Source organism: Sminthopsis crassicaudata, chromosome 3 (genome assembly GCF_048593235.1).
Source record: "Sminthopsis crassicaudata isolate SCR6 chromosome 3, ASM4859323v1, whole genome shotgun sequence".
Taxonomy (NCBI): Eukaryota; Metazoa; Chordata; class Mammalia; order Dasyuromorphia; family Dasyuridae; genus Sminthopsis; species Sminthopsis crassicaudata.
Genome location: NC_133619.1, coordinates 593949285 through 593971258, shown reverse-complemented (window position 1 = coordinate 593971258; position 21974 = coordinate 593949285). Strand labels below are relative to the sequence as shown.

The window sequence follows — 21974 nt, the reverse complement described above, 5'->3', positions numbered from 1 at the left end:
TTTATTATATTTTTGTATTTATTTATTAGAAACATGTTGCTTCTTTCCTACTATCAATGGAACACAAGCTGTCTGAGGGCAGGGACAATTTGTTTTTTTGTTTTGTTTTGTTTTGTTTCCCTTTTGTAGCCCCAAGAGCTGGCAGTGCCTATCATAGAAGCGGATGTTATTTTGTCCTCTCTATCATGATGGAGTAAGATTAGAAAATTGCTTATTAGGCATTTTTGCTCTAAATTTCTGACCTATGATCTATTATCGTAAGTTCAATGAGTCAACAGTGTGATTGATAGCCAAAAAAGTTAATGTGATTGTAGTCTGCATTAAGAGAAATAAGAGAAACAGCCAATAGTTCTGCTGCTCTCTACCCTGGTCAGACATCTGAAAGATATCATTCAGTTCTGAGCATCACATTTTAGGAAAGATATTGACAAGCTGGAGTGGAGGAGATTGATCAAGATGATTGATTGGGGGACTGGAGATCAGGCCATCTGGGAATTACTTGAAGGAGCTGGGAAAACAGAAGCTGTAGTGGGGACATGATAGCTCTCTCTCTAGATATTTAAAGATCTGTCTCTGGGAAGAGGGATTGAACTTCTGCTTAGCTTTAGAGAACAAAAATTTAAATAATAGATAGAACTTAAGAGAGGCAGGTGGTATGAGGAAAAAAAAAACCTAACAAAGCTGTTCATGGGCTGTTGTGAAAGTTGGTACATTGGATAGCTTTGGAGGGTAGAGACAAGATGGCAAGACAGTAACTGGCCTGAGCTCTCCCCCCTATCTCTCTGAACACCTTTAAACAATCCCATAAAACAATTCCTGGAGTGGCAGAACCCACAAAAGGACAGAATGAAATTATTTTCCAGCCAAAGATGACTTCGAAGATCAGGAAAAGTCTGTTGCACCTGGGTGAGAGTATTGGGAGTCCCAGGGTAAGGAAGAACATGAGCACCTCAGAGTTTGGGGCTTCAGTAGAGTAAGGTCCTTTTCAGGGCAGAAAGAGTACAGGCCAGGAAAATAGTAAATACACCTCTTTTTAGTTCATATCATCTTAGAAGAACTGAAAACTTACAGGTCCATAGAAGTATCTGAAAACAGGTATACAAAATTCCCAAAGCTTGGGGCAGTGTGTCCTCCACCATGGAAGAACTCTTAACAAAGTGTTAAAATCAAGAAATAGACTAGACAAAAAATGAGCAACTTACAGGGGGAAAAAATCTGATCACAGAAAGCTACTATGGTTATAAGGAAGATCAAGGCACACACACACCAAAAAAAAAACCCAATAAAGTCAAAGCTCCAACATCCAAAGCCCCCAAGAAAAATATGAATTTGTTTCAGGACATGGAAGAGCTCAAAAAGAACTTTGAAAATTAAGTAAGAGAGGAAAGGAGAAAATGGGGAAGAGAATTGAGAGTGATGCAAGAAAATCATGAAAAAAGAATCAACAGCTTGGTAAAGGAAACACAGAAAAATACTGGTGAAAATATGAACTTAAAAAACAGAATGAGCCAAATGGTAAAAGAAGTACAGTTAACCAAATGAAAAAAGAGGCACAAAAGCTCGCTGAAGAAAATTATAATTGAACAAGTTGAAGATAATGACTTTATGAGAAATCAAGAAACAATTAAACACAAAGAAATGAAAAAATAGAAGACAATAGAAGACAATCATTGGGGAAAAAAACAACTGGGCTGGAAAATAGATCCAGGAGAAATAATTTTAAAATTAATAGATTATCTGAAAACCATGATCAAAAAGAGAGCTTAGACGACATTTTTCAAGAAATTATTAAGAAAAACTGTTCTAGAACTAGAGGGCAAAATAGAAATTGAAAGAATCTACCGATTACCTACTGCAATAGATTCCAATATGAAAAATCCCAGGGATATTACAACTACATCTTATAGCTTATAGCTTCCAGATCAAGAAAATATTGCAAGCAGCCAGGAAAAAAACAATTCAAATATTATGGAGCCACAGCCAAAATAACACAACATTTAGCAGTTTCTGCATTAAAGATTCGGAGGGCTTGGGATGTGATATGCCAGAGGGCAGAGAAGATAGTATTACAACCTAGCAATCACCCAGCATAACTAAGTATAATCCTTCAGGGAGAAAAAAAAATGGAAATTCAATTAAATAAAGGACTTTCAAGCATTCTTATAGAAAAAAATCAGAATTGAATAAAAAAAATTGACTTTCAAATATAAGACTCAAAAGAAGCATTAAAAGGTAAACAGGAGAAAGGAAAACATAAGGAACTTAATAAAGTTAAACTTTTAAAATTTCTACATGGGAAGATGATTCTTGTAACTCATAAGAACTTTTTCATTTTTTAGGGCAGTTAGAAGGAATCTAGATAGATAAGTTATAGATAGACAGGTGTGAGTTGAATATGAAGGGATGATATCTAAAAAAATAACAAGGAGTGAGAAAGGGAAATGCCCTGTGGAAAGGGAAAAGAAAAAGTGGAATGGGGTAAATCATCTCTTACTTCATAAAGCAAGAAAAAGTTTTTACAGTGGAGGAGAAGATGGAGGAAGTCAGGGGAGTGAGTGAACATTACACTCAACAGAATTAGCTCGAAGATATAATAGTATACTATTTGGATATAGAAATCTAAATTACCCTAAAGAAGGGAAGGCAGATTGGGGGGAAGTGGTAGTCAGAAGGAAAACACATTTGAGGAAAGACAGGGTGAAAAGAGAGAAAGAAGAGGACAAACAGGGTGGGGGAAAACTATGGAGGGAAATACAGTTAGCAACTGTAACTGTGCAAAAAAAAATTGAAGTAAGTTTCTCTGAAAAAGACCTCATTTCTCAAGTGAGAACTGAGACAAACTTATAAATATAAAAGCAATCCCCCAATTAACAAATGACCCAAAAATATGAATAGTTTTCAAATGAAGTAATCAAAGCAATCTATAACTGTATGGAAATGCTCTAAATTACTATTGATTGGAAAAAATGCAAACTAAAACCATTTTGAGCCTCACACCTATGAAATTAGGACATAAAAAAATCCTCTTGTAGGAGGGGATGAGGGGAAAATGGGATATTAATGTTTGGTTGGTGGAGTTATGGTCTGATTCAACCATTCTTTAGAGCAATTTGGAACTATGCCCAAAGGGATATGAAACTATGCACACTCTTCAACCTAGTAATACCACTACTAGGTCTGTATCCAAAAAGAGATAAAAACAAAAGGAAAAAATACCTATATTTTCAACAATATCTATAGCAGCTCTTTTCTGATAGCAAAAAATTAAAAATGGAAGAGATGTCCATCAATTAGGGAATGACTGAAATGTTCTATATGATTGTGATTAAATACTATCATGCTATTAGAAATAATAAGCAGGATGCTCTCAGAAAAACCTGAAAAGGCTTCTATGAGCAGATACAAAGTGAAATGTATTGTGTACAAAGTAACAACAGTATTGTAACATGATTAGCCATGAATGACTTAGCTATTCTTGGCAATGCAATGATCCAAGACAACTCTGAAGAATTTATGATGAAAAATGTTATCCATTCCCAGAGAAATATGTTACAGATTTTAACATACTTTTTAAACTTTCATCATTATTTTTTTGATTTTGGGGGTCTGTTTTCTTTTGTAACATGACTAATATGGAAATATGTTTTGCATGACTACCCCTGTATAATCTATATGGAATTGCTTGCTTTCTCAAAGGGGGCAGGGGATAGAGGGAGGAAAAGGAGAGAATTTGAAAGTCAAAGTTTAAAAAATGAATGTTAAAAAATTACATGTAATTGGGGAAAAATAATATGCTAAACTTTAAAAAAAATAAAAGGTGAAAGTTGGTACATTGTCCCTCACAGCAGATCTTCAAGTGGAGAATGAATGAGCCTTTGTTAAGAATATGGCAGAGAGGATTCTGATTTAGTTAGCTATGAGATTAGATGCCTTCTAAACACCCTTTCTAATTCTAAGATTCTGGGATTCTTAAGTGACCTGCATTCAGAGAAGGTCAAAGTTGGAGGGAACCCTGAAGTTTGTCCAGTTCAAACATTTTTTTACAGATGAAGACAGTGAGGCTTTGAAATAGAAAAGCACTTATGCCCAAGGCCATACTGGCATTTGAACCTTAGTTTGAAGGACTAAGGTGTATTGTTGTGAAGGTGATGTGATAAATTATCCTTGTGAGTAAAAGTTTTCACTATTCCCTCTGCCATATTTGGATGGCATGGCATCTAGTCAGCTATAGATTATCTAGGTATTTGGACAACAAAGAACTGGACTTAGTCTCAGGAAGACTCAGTACCATTCTCTCCTTTAACATTTATTAGGTGGGGGACCTTAGGTAAGATATTTAACTTCTCTTTGCCTCTGGCAGCAATATGGTTTAAGTGGAGTGAGCTCCCACATGAGGAATGCAGGTATTTTTCCCATAGTATGGGAAAATGTTGAAAGTACTAAGACCCATCAAACTAGCTGAAAGCCTGGGGTTAGAGTTCATACCAATAAGCTTGGTCCAAAGAACTCTAGAGGACTTAGCTGTTTTCTACAATAGAGTGGTTCAAGGCAATTCCAATAGACTTAAGATGAAAAGGGCCCTCTGCATCCAGAGGACTATGGATCCTGAATGTAGATTAAAGCATAGAATGTTCACCTTTTGTTGTTGTTGTTTGTTTGCTTTTGCTTTTTTCTTTCTCATTTTTCCCCTTTTGATTTTTCTTGTGCAGCATGATATATTTGGAAATATGTTTAGAAGAATTGCGCATGTTTAACCCATATTGGATTACTTGCTGTCTAGAGGAAGAGAGGGAGAATGAGATTTTGTAAGGGTGAATAATGTATTTTTCTTTGCATGTATCTTGAAAAATAAAAAAGCTATTATCATTATTTTTAAATAACTCCAGAGAGTTAATCTTAATATTAGAATTTTTGTCTAGGAGCATGCTGTTGAGCATGCACAAGATCACAGATCAGAGTTGAAAAATTCTCAGAGGTTATTGAAGTTTAACTCCCTCATTTTATAGATGAAGAAATTGAGGCCCAGTAAGTTCAAGTGCCCAAAACTATAGATAATGTGATATAGAAGTGGCACTTGAATCCAGGACCTTTGACTTTACAGATAAATACTCTTTCCACTGTAATGGAAAGAAAGGCTTTTGTAATACTTCCTACAGCCTGGACCACACCCTGGGCCAAGCTCCTTGAGGAACTTAGGAAAGCTAGAGTAGCTTGAGAAATGAAACAGCCCTCAGTCTGGGACTGAACTAATTTCTTTCTTTTTTTTTTTTTCTTTTGGTAAAGATTTATTATTTTACTGGATTGTTTTATATTTTCTTAGATTTGTTTATTTATTTATTTTATTAAGCTTTTTATTTCCAAAACACATTCATGGATAATCCTCAACATTCACCCCTGCATAAACCTTTGTTCCAAATTTCTTCCCTCCTTTCCTCCACCTCCTCTCCTAGATGGCAAGCATGAATTAATTTCTTTCATCCTTCCTCTGGTTTGATATTTCTGCATTTGAATATTTCTTTTGTTTGTTTGTTTTGCTGAGGCATTTGGAATTAAGTGACTTGCCCAGGGTCACACAACTAGGACGTACATGTTAAGTGTCTGAGGCCAGATTTGAACTCAAGTTTTCCTAATGTCAGGACCGTTGAATATTTCTTTAGAAGTGAACATTTATGTCTAGGTGCATATGAGGTCATAAACAGAGGCCAATTTTGAACATCCAGTGCTGGTGAAAGACAGCTAGAATTTTTGATTTAGAGTTAAAAGGGTCAATAACCTCATTGAATAAGGAGACAATAAGTCCCAGACTACATGGATAGAAAGGAGGGAAGTTTGGAATTGAACCCAATCCACTAATTCCCAATTCAGTCTTCTTTCCACAATACCACATTGGTCACAAAGGTTGCATACTCGGCAAAATGGTCCCATAAATAACAGGTTTAGTCCCAAAGTAGGAAGGGAACATCCAGAGAGAACTCAAATCCCAAGGCACAGGGCTGGCAAACAAACCCCTGACGTGGGACAGAAAAGTTGAGTTCTCAAGAGACATAAGCATACACATTGACAGAGGCACATATACTCAGAGGAAGATGCTATGGAAAGGGGCTGTGTGGACTAGAAGTCAAGAGCTCCAAACATTACTAGCTATGTGACTCAAGACTTTATTACTACTGCTGCTGCTGCTGCTGCTGCTACTTCTACTTATTCTTCTACTGCAACTACTAATACTACTTCTTTTTACTGCTACTACTACTACTTCTATTTATTTTTTTTTCTACTGATGCTACTATTACTATTTTTTTCTTCATTTATTACTGCTGCTACTACTACTTTTTCTTTTCCTATTACTACTATTACTTCCTTTTCTTCTATTGCTATTACTACTTTTTTTTCCCTACTGCTGCTACTTCCTTTTTTTTTCTACTATTATGTCTCCTTTTTCTTCTACTGACGCTACTACTACTGCTACTTCTTTTTCTTCTATTGCTACTATTATTTATTTTTCTCCTACTACTCCACTTCAAATGTTCACACAAACTCTTTGTGCCCGACTCGTGGTAGAGCCCTCTAAGTTCGTATTGGTCTGACCAATCCTAGTTGGACACAACTTGACTCCGGCATGGTAATATGCTTTGGGTCCTCTTTGAGAACAAGGGACAACTACCACCATTACTACTACTACTAAATAGCATTTACATGGTGCTTTAAAGTTTGCAAAATGCTTTCTAAATCTTGCCTCATTTTATACTTACAACAGCCCTGGGAAGTGCTATTATTATTCCCATTTTCCAGATAAGGAAACAAAGTCAGACAGAGGTTAAGTGAGTTGGACAGAGCCTCACAGCTAGTGCATTTCTAGGGTCATATTTGGACACAGGTCTTCCTGATACCAGGTCCAGTTCTTGTTCACTACCCAGCTACTGCACTAGACAATCCCTTACCCTCTCTGGGTCTTGGTCTCCTTCTCTGTAAAATAAGGTTGATAATATCTGTGGCACTGTAGAATGATAGATTTAGACCTAGAAAGGACTTCAGAAGCCATCTAATCTGGGTTCCCTCATTTCACAAATGAGGAAATTAAGGTTGGGAAAGTTAATTTGCCCAAGAATTCAAACCCTACTTCTCTGACTCCAAAGCCAATACACTTTCCAGTGTACCCCACTGCCTAGAGCTTCTGTGAGGACCAAATGATGTGTGTAAAGCAGTTGCCAAACCCAAATATACCATGGAGATGATCATCAGTAATGAGGTAATTAAGGGGGGATGGGGCACCAAGATCTCTGAGTGCAGACAGCCAAGCTCAGGGGCCAAGAAGAATCAGGCAAGTCATGAAGAAGAGCCTCATGAGGTCAGCACTGCAGGCACCATTATTCCCACTTTATGGAGATAGAGCCTCAGAGCTACCTGCCAGAAATCTCACAGCCAGTCACTATTTGTAGCTGAGATTCAAAGCCTCATCTTTCATCTCTAAATCTACTATCATTCCATCTCGCTAAGGGATAGAAGGCACAACCCTTGGGAAGCTCTAAAGACAAGCCGGAAGCCCAGGAAGCTGAAAGAACTGAGGACAAAGGTCTCACACTGGGGCATGGCGCTATTAGCAGCCCAGGACTCTGGGTTCTCAGTATAGTCCAGGCCTTTTCCTCTACCCTCAGGCAGATTCTGGGGCTGAGAGAGACAGTCCCAGAGATATATTGGGGGGAGCAAAGGACTGCCCTTCAGAGAAGGGGGCTGCATCAAAGGCCCAGCTTTGCTCATACCTCTCAGTGGCAAGCTAAGAGAGGCTCGCCTGGCCAGCATCCTCTGTCCTGGGGCTGCTCTGGGCTCTCACAGGGCTAGGGTAGAGTCTCAAGCCGGCAGGAAGAGGAGGGCTCATTGTGCTGACTTAGCTATTTGGGCTTGCCTTCCCTGGGGGAGCCCAGCAAAAGCTGAAACCAGAGACTGAAAATGTGTTGTGTAGCCATCGAAGGGGGTGAGAGAGAGAAAGGATGAGATGCAGTCTTCCCACTGCCCTTCCCCACTGTTCCTCAACCCCAGCATCCCTCAGATGGAGCCACGGATGGGTAGAGAAAGTAAAGAATTCTTCCAGAGTCCAAAGTAGCAAGGTTAGCAGAGGTCATCTCATCCATTCCCCTGCCTCCCGCTTCATGAGCTCTCCCTCATTCTGGCAGATTTTCCCAAGAAAATAGTCCCCCTAAAAAAAAAAAGAAAAGAATATAGTCCCCCTTCCCCAAGGAGTTTCTTCCTTGTGACTGACCTTACTCCCTCTCACTGTAGTCAGATCACACCAGGTCATAGAATTTAAAGGTGAAAGGAACCTGAGAGATCATCTCATCCAACTTTCATTCCAGATGAGGCAACTGAAGCTGAGAAACGAAGGTGACTTCCTGAAGATCACCCAGACATTATGCAAAAGAGCTAGGATTCAAACTCAGATCTTTTGGGATTCTAGATGCAGCACTTTCTACCTCACTATGCATTCTCCATGTCCCATGGCTCTTCCTGCCCCCAAGGCCTCCACCAAAGCCAGTTGGGGAATTCACTCCCAATTCCATTTGAAATCCCTGAGTCTGGAAGCAAGGGAATCTCTACTCTTCCTTCATCAATGGAGCAAGAAAAGGTCAGTCCCAGAGCTAAAAAGCCCCTTGTTTGCTATGCCCAGTTTTCCCTTAAGAAATGGAGTTTTTCTTCTTCCCCTCCCAGAGTTGCCACCCACAGATTTCCAGCCCAATTAATACAATGCCTGGGGCCAGTTTTTCTTTTTACCCAGGGCCTTGAGCCAGCCCCCCAGGGGAGGGGGGCAGCCTGGGGCCCCCAGTAGGTGAGGAGACCGGACAAGTAGGACTCTGAAGAACTGCCCCCACAGAAGGGGAGGAAGGGCATCAGCCAGGATTTTTTTCACCCCTTACATAGCTCTTTTCCTTCTTCTAGCTGAGAATGTGGACTTTTGGTCCCTTCTTGTGCTTTATTTCTATCTTTGTCTCTGTTTCTTTCTTTCACTCTCAATCTATCCCCTTAGGCAAAGAAATACAAATGTGGAGAGTAAAGCTCTGGGGTTCACACATACACATAGCATCCTCGACCTACCCCTCTGACACTTTAGCCCCTAAAGAAGTCACCTCCCCAGTTCTAAGATTGGGAAAGCTTAAAGTGATGTGAGAAGTTATCCACAGATCTGAAATATGCTTTTGGGCTCCCCAGGCTCCTGGGGAACTGAATAACATTCTTGCTATAGAGAGAGGAATCAAAACCCCAGGAGATAAATGTCCCTCCTTCTGACACCCTAAATCATTTGCAAAGACTCTCCCACATGAAGAGATGAGAGAGAGAGAGAGAGAGAGAGAGAGAGAGAGAGAGAGAGAGAGAGAGAGAGAGAGAGAGAGAGAGAGAAGAGACAGAGAGACAGAGAGAGACAGAGAGAGAGACAGAGAGAGACAGAGAGAGAGAGAGACAGAGACAGAGACAGAGAGACAGAGACAGAGAGACAGAGAGACAGAGAGACAGAGAGATAGAGAGAGAGAAAGAGAGAGAGAGAGAGATCTCCAGAATGGGCTAAAAATGCTGTTGAATCTTTGATCTCTGCTCCAACATTTCTTTCTGAATCAACCCCTCATCTCCCAATCAGATCCCTGACAACCTTATCTTTTTAAGATAAGATTGTTTTATCATAGACAGATACAAACACACACACGTACCCCAGAATTCCAGACCGGAAGGGTCATTAAGGTCTTCTAACCCATTCCTGACCAAAAATTCCCTCTAACACATTCCCAGCCTCTATTTGATGAGGATCACTCTTTCAGGGTTGGGGAAGTGAACTAGAGACAACTCATTCTACTTCTGGACAGCTCAGATTGTTAAGTAGTGTTCCCTGACATCAACCTAAAAGCCGCTTTTTTGCAACACAGAGAAACATTCTCTCACAGACTGACTCGCTTTAGAGTCTAGAAAAGTGAGAATCGACTAAAAGTTCCCAAGCCTCCCAGCAGAGCTAATACCCATCTAAGGGACCTGAAGAAGAACTGGAAGAGCCCAGAAGTCTCTCCTCCTCCACCCCCCGCATCCTGCTGGAGGGGACTGTGCTGAGCTAGCTTTTTCCCTCCTTCCCTACCCCACCCCACCCCCCTCAACATTTCATAATGAGTCAGGCTCGGCTCCCTCCCCCTCCCCAGGGAGGCAGCACCACAGCGGGGATATTGTAGGAAACAGAAGTTGGTAGGGGAGCTCTGTGGTTAGGAGGGGCAGAGCAGGCAGAATCCAGTCTGCCAGCTTCCCTACCTACCCACTCCAGTCCTGGGGCTTCAGGCATAGGAGTTCCCAAAGGTTTGAATTAGAAAAACTAGGATTGTGAGCCCTTCTGACTCTCCCCTTCCATCCCCACCCCACATCCTAGACACCAATCCGGGGGTCAGCTTGCCAGTTTTGTAAGGCCTGGGACTGCACAATTAACCCACAAGAATCTATACAAAATAAATGTTTTAAAAAGAAGAATCTGTTCAGAATGTCCCTAAGGGGGACAGCATGGGGCTGACTCTGAGAGAGCCTTCAGGACTGCAACCCTCAGATACAAGAATCCAAGAACACCCCAAATCAGGACCGGGCAGTAAGGGATGCCCTGCTCAGGCCAAGGGCAGCTGGACTTCCGGCCCAAAATTAGTTTCTAAGGGAGGAACAGCTGGTCACTTTGCAACACTGTTGCCTGTGTTGCAACATTGTTGCGAATCATGGCCCTCTTCATTTTCCAGGTTCAAGGTCTTTGGCAGCAGCAATGGGTGTTAATTATTCTGTAGTAGTGACTAGTCCGGAGCTCGAGGAGAAGAGCAATAAAAAACATGCTAGTCATTAAGCAAACAGAGGCCCAAGTTCAAGTCTAGCCTCTGACTATTTTCTAACTCTGTTACTCGGGGTAAATCACAATTCCCAGAGTTTCATTTTCCTCAGTTATAAAATGAGGATTATAATAAGAAGAGAAATGAAATGAAATGAAATAATGATGCAAGGTATTTCTCAGAGAGCAAAGTAAGCAGAAGTGGCAGAACAATAGACACAAATAGACGCAATGACTACAACAATGTAAATGGGAAAAACAGCCATCACAAAACAATTGGAACTGAACTAAACAAAGAACAAGCTCGGTCCCAAAGAAAAGTCACGGGGAGCCTCTTGCCCCTCTCCTCTGCAGACACAGGGAGTCCACGGGAGTGGAATATCTACCTTCAAGTGTTTCCAATGTGTTAGTAGATTTTGATGCTTTTTCTCTTTTTTCTTTTTAAAACGGTCACTTGGTATATGGGATGACCTCTAGAAGCCAAAGGAAGAGGGATACAGGGAAAATCTAGGTGATATCAAAACAAAAGATATTAATTAAAATATAAATTTAAATGATTCATTTTTTGCATATCTGAACATACTACATCAGTGTTAGTTAAGCTTTTGTGTTTGTCACTGATACAGCATTCTCACAGATCTAGGAAGAACCTCAGAGGTCATCTGGAAGATGGATAAACTGAGGGTAAGGGGAAGGGATTTGGCCTACCATAGCCTAGAGGACAAGATGGAAAGATGGGGGCTAGATGATAGCACAATAAAAGTAGATGAACCAAGAAATTGATTCCACCTGGAAGGAGGATGCCAGTGGAACTCCTCATGGATCTGTCCGTGGTGCTGGGCTTTTCAACATTTTTATTGATGGTCTGAAGACATAAATGCTCTAATTATCTAGTGATAGTGACAAGGAGTTGGCCAAGATAGCTAATGCACAGGATAGCGAGAATGGAATCCTAAACAGGCAGAATCTAAGAAGACCCATTTAATGCAGGCGAGTTTGAATTCATGAAAGCATAAAAACCTCAAGAATCAGAAGGCTTGCTCCTACTTAAGCTCAAAAGATTTAATATATAAGTATATGAGGGGGGAGATTCATATGAAGACCTGGGATCTAAGGCAGCCCCAAAAGTTAATGTGATCCTAGCTTGAATTAACAGAAGCAATATTCAGAACAAGAGCAGTGATAATCCTGTTGTTCTCGGCCCTGGTGAGTTCACATTTAGGAGATTTGGGGTACCTGGGTGCCATGACGAGAGAAGACTATTGATGAACTAGAGCAGTACAAGGTGGACACACTTGGTGGGCAGCTAGGTGGCTCAGTGGACAATGTGCCTGCCTGGGCTCGGGGAGATTCACTTTTTTGATTTCAGATTCACCCTCAGACACTAGCTGTATGACCTTGGGCAAGTCACATAATCCTGTTTGCCTCAGTTCCTCATCTATAGAATGAGCTGGAGAAGGAAATAGCAAACCACTTCACTATCTTGGTCAAGAAAACCCCAAATGGGGTCATGAAGAGTCAGACATGACTAAAAATGACTGAACAACAACACAGCATTACTGTGGAGGGCAAACAGATTAAAAAAGAGGCTGGAGACCAAACCACATGAGGAAACATTATAGGAACTGGAGGCAGCCGTGTGAAGAAGAAAAGACTTGGGAAAGCATGGCCACTACTGCCTTCCTATCATGAGGAAGAGAAATTGGGCTTATGCTGCTTGGTCCTAAAAGGCATATAGAAAAGTAACTAGGGGAAGGAAGGAAGAAATCCCCAAAATGAGGATTTTCTCTCTATCTCTGTAAAAGGAAAAACTCCCTTTGCCGTCCAAAGATATTTTGAGAGACAGCCGCTGGAGATCTTTTAGCAGACTGAATGGTCACTCATCAAGGAAGTCAAAGAGGGGATTCCTGGTCATGTATCCTAACCTAGATGTTCCCTGAAGTCATCTCCAGCCCTCAGAATTGATCCCAACCAAGCCTGGAGTACAGTCAGCCAGCCCAGACCACAACCACCCTGTGGGGGCAGGCAGGGCAGGCTTTATTACTGTCTCCTCCATTTCATAGCTGGGGAAATAGACCCACAGAGAAAAGCTGACATGGCCAAGATTACGCAGAGCTGAGGCTAGAAGTCAGGCTGTGTGACTACCAACCATAGCTCCTTTTAGCTATGGCATACTCTTTCCCAAGCTCACAAGGATGCCAGCCCAGGTTCAGATCAGAGTGTGGTGAAGAAGAATATATTGGAGGGGTGAATGGGTGGTCTTTGCATAACTGGGACATCTGAGTCAAGGGTTGAGGAAGCTCTTATTCCACTCCAATGTGGAGGGGTGGGTTAGGGATGGAAGGGAAATTTTTCCAAGAAATCTGGGAAGAGACTCTCCCTCACTCCCAAGAGGTGACTGCACTGATGAGATAAAGGTAACTTACCTGAATAAAGTGGCTTAGAGGTAAAAGATGGCGGGGAGGCAAACTTAGCAGAAGGCAACATGGAAGGGGAGAGGAAGATGATAAGAAATGAGATTGAAGTGAAGAGCTCTCTACTACTTTCTCTAAGGGATCTGCACTCTTGAGAAGGAGTAGGGCTTGGCCCAATGCTTCCTCTCACTCTAGGCTTCTAGATAAATGCTGCATCCCCAGCCTTAGCTGCCCAGCTCCCAAGGGGGAGTCTTAAATACATCACCCGCTCAATACACAAGAGATCGGGGCAAGAATAATCAAGTCTGAGCGTACTCAACAGCCAGCCAGCTTGAGGAAGTGGCTGACTTCCACAACAGCAGGAGGGATGGGGATTAGATATCCAGAAGTAGCACAGAACTGTTAAAAAAAAAAAAAAAAAAAGAAGAAGAAGAAGAAGAAGAAAGAAAAAACTCTTGAGTTCAAGTCACAGTTCTATTACTTAATGCCCAAGTAACTAAACCTATCCCAGCCTCGATTTCCTTATCTGTAAAATGATGGAGGTGACTATTAAGGTCCCTTTAAGGAGATGGGTGTCCACATGCACCTTTCTGTGTGTGACCCATGGAGACATGACCTTGGAAGTCTCTAAGTATCTCACTTCACTTAGAAGTGAATGAAAGGGGCAAGAAAATCCTACAAGCAGGGACCAGAGAAATTGATTTACAATGATCCAACTCCTACTTGGCTAAAAGGGCTGAAGAATAATGGCCTCCTGAATTCTGATCCATAGGATTCCAGACCTGGCTTTGGGGAAGTTCTACCACCTCTCTGAAGCATGACCCAGAGAGGTCACAGAGGTGATCCAAGACAGCCCACATTCAATTTTGGAAGGAGACCAGAGGCAAAAGAGAGGGATGGGAGTGAAGTTAACATGCCGAAGTGGCTTAGAGAAAGTGGAAAGTAATGAGCAAAGGAATGAAGAGCTATGGAATTCAATGCTTCCCTCAGGACAGGAGTTAAAATGGAAGCTAAAGAATTTAGATTAGACTCCCAAGTGCTTTTCCATGGCAAGGAGGTAGAAAGGGTAGAGTTTGGGGAGAATACAATTTCCTTGTCCCAAGCTGCCGGAAGTCCTGAGCTAGCTATGGCTCTGCCAAAGAAACTGCTAAAGGCAGACACAAATGGACCACACAGACCCGCCACAGCGCCCCTGAGGCTTCACCTGTGTCTCCAAAGAGAAGCCGCCAGCCACCAGGGCATCCCAGGGAACAAGTCCAGCCCTAGTGCCCAGGATCTTCCTGCTTACTCCCATTGCCTGAGTGCACTTGATTCTGAGGGCTAGCTGGGAGTTCAGGTTTGAGAAGAGGGAAGGGAGAAAGCGAGAGGACTATGGATCAGGATCACTGTTCAGTTTGAGTGAATTGGGGGAGGGAAGGAGTGCTATTGGCCATTAATTTGTATTTATCAGTTTTTATGATCATACAGAAGTGCCTTTCTAAGGAAAGGCTGAGAGGAAGCTGGGGGAGGAAGCTGTGGGGTGGGGGAGAATTGGGAGCAGCAGATCACCTGTCTTGGCAAAAAGCAGAAGAAACCAAAGAAATTTAATGGGAAGGCCTAGCTTTATGGGGGGAAAAATACACCTCACCTTCATCTGAGAATCAGGGCTCTGCTTATATCACTGGTTTGCTGTGTGACCTACCAAAGGCTCTTTTCCTTTGTAAAACAAAAGAGCTAGGTCTGGATGATCTCAAACACTTCTCCTGGCCTTGACATTGTGTGTTCAAAAGGCTTCCCAGCTCTGACGTTCCCAGCACTCCGCCTTCTACAACCCCTCAGCTCTGACGTTCTGTGTTCCGTGCTCTAAGACCCTGCATTGCTTCTGACAGTCAATGATTCGGGAAGATTCTGTTCATTTAATAACCCACCATGCTACTGGAAGTTCTCGGGTAAGATCTGCAGGCTCTTTATAGGTCTTCTCCATAGGTGGTCTGGGCCACCTGAGTCCCTATAGATCCCATTGCCTCTGCTCTCTGGACCTACTTCCTGCTGTCCTGACTGTCAGTAAAGATGAAGATATACTCTAAGAGGGTCTCCTGGGGGGCAGAAGGGGAAGGAGGAGGAAACAGTTTGAACCTTCACACAGAGCAAATTCTTTGTGGGAACAGGGAGCTTGCTTGAAGCAGAGAGAGGAAGGGGAAGGACTTGGCATCCACTGGCTTGGAAAAGGAATGATCCATAGGTCTTTGCAATGGGCGTGGTCAGTGCAGGGGGAGGATGTGATCACCCTATGGTGCCCTGGAAACAGGTCCAAACGCCAACTAGCTTAGGATGGGGCTCAGGAAGCCCTCAGCCAAGACCAGAGCACAGGGGAAGATGTGAGCTCAATAGAGTTCTCCTAGAACCCCCTGGCCCTGGGAAGAGGGCTGAGCACTTCACTGGGAAGCATCATTCTGACTCCCACCGTGCCATGGAAGCAGTTATGAGCTTCCCCAAGCCCTGGGAGGCTTCAGACACACTCCAATCTCTGAGCATGGCTGGGCAGTGCTGCTGCCTGGCTAGAGTGGAGCTCAGGAGAGGGGGAGGATGGAGAGAAGGGGGTTTGGCTCTAGGGAGGAAGGATATAACAGACTGCTTGAGAAGGAGCCCTAAGAATGAACGGGGCTCATGTCTCTAATGGGGGTTGACTCCTCCTTCCCCAGTGTCTCTTGTCCAGATGTCTCAGCTCTATTCTCTCCACCTAGGACTGAGGAAAAAAAGTTGAGGTCCAGAAAGGCAAGGGCCCAGCAGATTGAAGACTGGGGGCTCTCCATTTCTACACCATTCCTTCACGGGACATTCAAAAGATCAGAAGACAGACAGAAATTCAACAGAGGATTAGAACAAGATTGAAAATGGGACGGATCAAGGTCAGTTGTCAGGAAGAGGTGTGAGATACCGAAAGGGGCAACTAAAGCTATGTCTTTAAGCCCCTCCCTCCATCTAGATTGGATGGGAGGCTGGGTCAGCCCGGTTTCCTGAGCAGCCCTGCAGGCCTTAGAGAGTAAGGGGACTTCCCCAGACCAGGCACCTGTTCATCTTTCCAAGACATGCCTGGCATCTCCTGGAAGAGCGGATGTGGAGCAAAGTTATCCCATGATCTAGCCCGGAAGGAGGGAGCAGAGGCCTTTCCGGAGACAGGAGTTAGGGTCAGGAAGGACATGGTGGGTCCTTCACCTGCAGTGACCAGCAGTACAGACAGAGGGCTCAGGGGACCCCCCCCACCAGGGACGTCGAAGCTCATTGGAAAAGGAGCCTAGCACCCCAAAAGCATAGACCCACAAGGAGTCCTGCCCCGTTCTCGTCCAAAGAAGTGAAAGCAGCTTCTTCAAGGTCACACAGACAGCAAGTGGCAGAAGTGGGGTCTGAACCAAGATTCCCTGGGGTCCAGAGCTGGGAGAGTTCTGCATTAGGGGCCCTTCTAGTACCCAAGGTAACACCCGTCGGAGCCCACCAGCTGACTTCAAGTATTGGTGGGCACCTGCTCTCTGATTAATGACTTCCTCCCAAGAACCAAGACCAGGAGTATAAGCATCAGTGGGGAAGTGGGAGGAGGGAAGGAATAGGGGGAACTTCGCCTTATTAAGCCAGTCCCCAATTAGTGGGCTGTCATGGCCCCTTCACCCAAGCCTTCCCCATAGCCCTTCCTAAATTGTTGTGCCAGGGGAGCAGCCGAGAGCCTCCCTACAACATGTAGGGACCCCCAGCCTGACTAAGGATTCAGACAATCAGTCCTTGCCTTGGACAACCCTAGATGACCTGTCCTGACCCCTGACCTTGACTCTGACTTAAGCCTTCACAAAAGCTGCCCTGACCAGCCTGAGTTCTGACTCTGTCAGATCCATAGAACAGCCCGGAGTGTGCATGGGAAGGGCCTTTGCCCACTGACAGCTAAGACTTCCGCCTCCTTCCCTGCCCCCCCAGGGGCCCCTGCATCTTTGGGCCCCTCTCTTCTCTCCCACCAGCATTCAGCCAGCCTAAGTTCGTTTATGGAAGGAAGGCCCACCTCCAAGGGTATGGGCTCTCTCAAGCCTGGGGGCTGAGCCTAGACAGCTCACTGCGGGGGAGGGGGTATTAATAGATACACATTTTCCAGGGAGCCGGAGGCCGAGCGGGCACCTCCAGCCGCCCCAGTGCCAGGCCGAACCCTTCAACTGATACCCGCGGGGCCTCTCAGGTTCCTTCCTGGGCCTGTTCCATCCCCTCAGACTCCGTGCTCACAAGGTTGCGAGCTGCCAAAATTCATTCTTTACCTCGAAGAAGCCGGTTTGTTGTTTTTGAAAGTTGTAGAAGCCAGAGAGGGGGGCCGAGGGAGGGGGAGGGCATAGCGTCAGTGTTTCCAAATGAGTGCCTCCTCTTTCTCTTTTTCCCTCTGCTGGAAGCCAGGCCTGGCGAGGGCTGGGGAACCAGAGAGGGCCCGGCCCTGGAGCCTGCAGCAAACTGTCCCACATGGGGCATGGGGCACAACAAGATGGTGACAAGGCCCCAGCGCTGGCTGGCCAGCCCGGGCATTAAAGAAGAAAGATCCTGGGTGGGGGAGGGGCGCGGGCAGAAGGAGAGAAGCTAGTAGAGGTCAATGGGGCCATGATGGGGATCTCCACTGAGGGCAGGGAAGGCCAGAGGAGAGATTATCAACCAGTTGTGTCTCTGTGGGGGGCCGGGGAGAGGGTGAGGAGGGAGGGCAGGGTGGGCCTCCAGAGCAGGGTCTCAGTCATAGAAAAGTTCGAATATAAACAAATGTATATTTGTGTGAGGAGACAGAGGAAAAAGAGAGAAAGGCACACACACAGGAGACAGACAAAGAGACAGAGACAGACAGACAGGAGATACAGGAGAGAAAGAAAGAGAGAAACACACAAAGAGAGAAAGAGAGAGAGAGAGAGAGAGAGAGAGAGAGAGAGAGAGAGAGAGAGAGAGAGAGAGAGAGAGAGAGAGAGAGAGAGAGAGAGAGAGAGAGAGAGCGCTCACAACTGGGGATGGGCTGGGGCTAAGGTTGGAAACGGGGCAGGAAAGAGTGGTAATCTAAGATCCAAAGTGGGATGTGTGTGTGTGTGTGTGTGTGTGTGTGTGTGTGTGTGTGTGTGTGCAGGGAGGGTGCAGATACCCTGTGCTCCGGAGCCGGGGCATCTGGGACTGGAGGAATACTCCTGGGGAACCAGACATAGAAAGGACTGGAGAAGATCTGGGCATGAAGATCTAGAGATGGGGGTGGGGGGACAGGTGTACTCCCTAAGAGGGAGCCGACTGGGGGTGGAGGAGGGTGGTGAGAGGACAAGGAGACAAGGACACAGAGGCCAGCAGCTAGAGAAGTGGACAGGAATAGGGCTAGGGTTGGACCGAGAATCTGTAAGGGGGCACTTTGTCTGGACAGAGCCAGGGAGAAGGGAGTTAGGCTGAACCCAAAAAGAGGACAAGGGGTCGGGCTGAGAGTCGGGAAGGGAACAGGTAGGGGCCCAGTTCAGTTCCCTGAGAGATCAGAAAGGGAAGTAGAAAGGGGGGGGCAATCAAGGCTAAGTCCTGCGCCCCAAAACGGGATAGGGGCTAGGCTGAGTTCGGAAGCCGGGTAGAGGATGAGCCGGGACAGGACGAGCTAGGAGCGGGGAAGGGGGTGAGGAGACCCGCGGGACCCAGAGGCCGGGGGCGTGGAGGAAAAGTCCGAGGCGGGGCGCCCACGGCCGGGGGTCCCGGGGGCGTGACTCACATGAAGACGTGGTAGGTGAAGGCCCAGCCACGGGGTCGCTCGAGCACGTTGTAGACCCAGTTCTGCAGACGGCGATAGCGCTTTTGGGCAGCGGTGGAGCGCTGGCCGCAGCCCGAGGCGGAGCCGGAGCCGGAGCCGGGCCCCGGCTGCGGAGGCAGGGGGCTGCCCAGGAGCCCCAGACGGCGCGGGGAGCCCGCCCCCGCCTCGCCCCGCTCACTCTGCACCGCCGTGAGCGCCACCAGCTCGGGCTGGGGGGCATCCCCGGGCCCGGGGCCGGGCGGCGGGGCCAGGCTCAGGCGGAGCGGGGGGGCCTCGCCCCGGGCCATGGGCGGGGGCCAGCCCGGGTTGGGCTCCCGGGCAGACGGCAGGCGCGCTCGGCCCGGCTTAGCCGGGCATGGCCCCGGCCCCCGCCCCGCCCCGCCCCACCGGGCTGCCCCGGCCCGGCTCGGCTCCGGCTCCGGCTCTTCTCCGAGTCCCGGGAGCGCCGGCCCGGCAGGGACAGGCTGGCGGCGGAGAAGAAGCGCGGACCGAGGAGGGTCGGCTGCCCGAGGGAGGGCGGGTGGGCGCCCCGCGGGCAGGCGCCTAGGGAGAGCCGAGCCGAGCCGAGGAGGGGGCGCTAAGGGCCACGCTGGGGCCGGGGCCGGGACCGGGGCCGGGGCCGGGGGCGGGCAGGCTGGGGGCCGCCGGAGCCCGCTCGCTGACCGGCCGCTTCGCCCGCTACTGGGGCAGCACTTTCCGACTCCAACTCTCTTATTACTCGCTCCATGGCGCTCGGCTTTCCACCTGCCTGCGCTCCCGCTCACATGTCACCCCGGCCCCCCTCCCCGCCCGCCCCGCCCCCCCACCTCCGCCTCCGCCTCCTCCCCCTCCCCTCCTCTCCCCTCCCCCCGCCCCCGCCTCCTCCCCCGCCTGCCCAAATCCGGAGCGAGTCCGAGCCCGAGCCTGGGGAAAAGAGGGAGGAGAGACTAGGGGAGGGGACGGCGGGGTGTGCGTGCGTATGAGTGTGTGTGTGTGTGTGTGTGTGTGTGTGTGTGTGCAGAGTGTGCGGGTCCCGCGAGCACGTATAAAGTTGTGGGCGCCTGTGCCCCGACCGCTGGTCAGTCTGCCGGCATTGTGTCCCTGGGTGGTTGTCAAAGCTGCGGGCTGTAGTTGTGTCTGAGAATAGTTGCGGTGTTGAGATTGTGTGTCCATGTGTGGTTGTGTCTAAAGTTGTATTACAGTTGTGTGCCCAAGTATGGTTGTATCTAAGGTTTTGTGTCTGCGTGTGGTTGTTTCTGAGGCTGTATTCTAGTCTATCGGGTTGTACCTAAAGTTGTGTAACCGTCTCTGAAAGTGTGTCTAAGGCAGCGTTACAGTTTGGGGCTGGAGTGGGGTTACATTTCAAGTTGTGTTGCAGTTGCATGTGTGGTTGGGTCTAAAATTGTGGCGCAGTTGTGTATCAGAGTGTCTGTGTCTAAGGCTGGTGTCCTATATCCTATGGTGTCCAGAACCTACGGTTGTTTCTGTGAATTTTAAAAACACTGACCTTGACACACAGTGCCCGTTTCTGGTAATACTGTCAATTATAGTTTTCTCCCTGGTGAAGTGCATCCGTTCAGCGACCCTCTCTTATCCGTTTTGCTTCTCTCTCCCAGCATCGTTACACTGGGCTCTGTACACGACAGACACCTAAGAAGTGTGTAGCAGCTGGTTGTATAGGAGACTGGGTCCAGCATTTGCATCTTTGGGTAAGGAAGTGTCTAATGTATACTTGTAGAGCTGCTTCCCAGGTGACTACGATGTTCTGTTGCCACATGTGCTGATGTTATGATATGTGTCCCTGGGTCCAGGAATGGCTGGGAGGAGGGAGGGAGAGGAGTTTGTCCTAAGTCCCTTCACCCCCTCCTCTGAATTCTCCATCGATGTCCTCTAGGCCCTAGGACTGAATTGAATGGGCAAAGGAGGAAACTCCAGAGCCCAGACAGAGGTCCCTTTGTGTACATGTCCACCCTTGTATACTGTGCGGATTCATGTGTTTTCCAGGAAGGAGCTTAGCCTGTCTCTTCTCCCATTCAGGCCTCCCAGAACGCCACCAACTAATTTCTAAGGTTTCTAGCCTCTCTATACTATATGAAGGAAGTAGAAAATTTGGGAGAGAAAGAAAAAATGAAAAAAGAAGGTGAAGAGAATGCTTGAGGGCTGGGGAAACGGGGCCTGCCCATTCCTTCCAACATCTTGCATAGAAGAAGGGGAATGAAGGGTGCCATTTTTACTTTTATGGAGCACCAGGGTGATTCGATGGATAAAATACTGGGCTCTCAACATAACATTCTCACTCTTTGATGTCGTTTGTTTGCATTTTTCTTACTCATTTTTTTTCCCTTTTTGATCTGATATTTCTCATGCAACAAAATAATTGTATAAATATGTTTACACATCTTGGATGTAATATATATAACAAATAAAATAAAATAAAATGCTGGGCTTCAAATCAGGAAGACTCTTCTTCCTGAGTTAAAATCTGGCCTCCAACACTAGCGTTGTGATCCCGGTCAAGTCACTTAATCCTGTGTGCCTCAGTTTCCTCATCTGTAAAATAAACTGGAGAAGGAAAGGCACAGGAAGGCACATGCTTTTGGTTACTATTTCTACCAGAATCCAGTCCAGATGTGTCGACTTCACTTTCAGAGAAAATTCCTAAGTTAGCGACCTGTGGGTCCCTTCAATGCAAATACCCAGAAGTACACCTGGAGTCTGAGCAGTGTTGAGGTCGGCAAGGGGAAAGGCTTCCTTCAGCAGCTCTCCCACCCTACAGCATTTTTAAACTGTTTATGGTGTGCAGGCGTATTCCTTGGGTGTATGTGTGTGTGTGTGTGTGTGTGTGTGTGTGTGTGTGTGTGTGTGTGTGTGTGTGTAGGGGTAATATAGGGTTGGATGTTCAAAGAGAGATTCTGGTTTCCAGTAGTTTACAATTAAACACAAGGGTGGGAGACATAAGGAAAAGAATAGTTCAGAAGGATGGAGAAATTTGAGGAGG

The 21974-nt window shown here is 46.1% G+C and overlaps 1 protein-coding gene across 2 annotated transcripts in view; it reads right to left on the bottom strand.

Moving 5' to 3' along the window:
* KCNQ4 (potassium voltage-gated channel subfamily Q member 4) overlaps positions 1–19727 on the bottom strand; it is a 73750-nt gene extending 54023 nt beyond the window's left edge. The window contains exon 1 of one of the 2 annotated variants that reach the window (XM_074305258.1): positions 18959–19727. In XM_074305258.1, coding sequence (XP_074161359.1) covers positions 18959–19284 — 326 coding nt within the window. In that variant the 5' untranslated portion in view covers positions 19285–19727. The remainder of the gene's footprint in view (positions 1–18958) is intronic. The other variant, XM_074305259.1, reaches the window with a different exon arrangement.
* Between the last annotated feature and the right edge of the window lie 2247 nt (positions 19728–21974).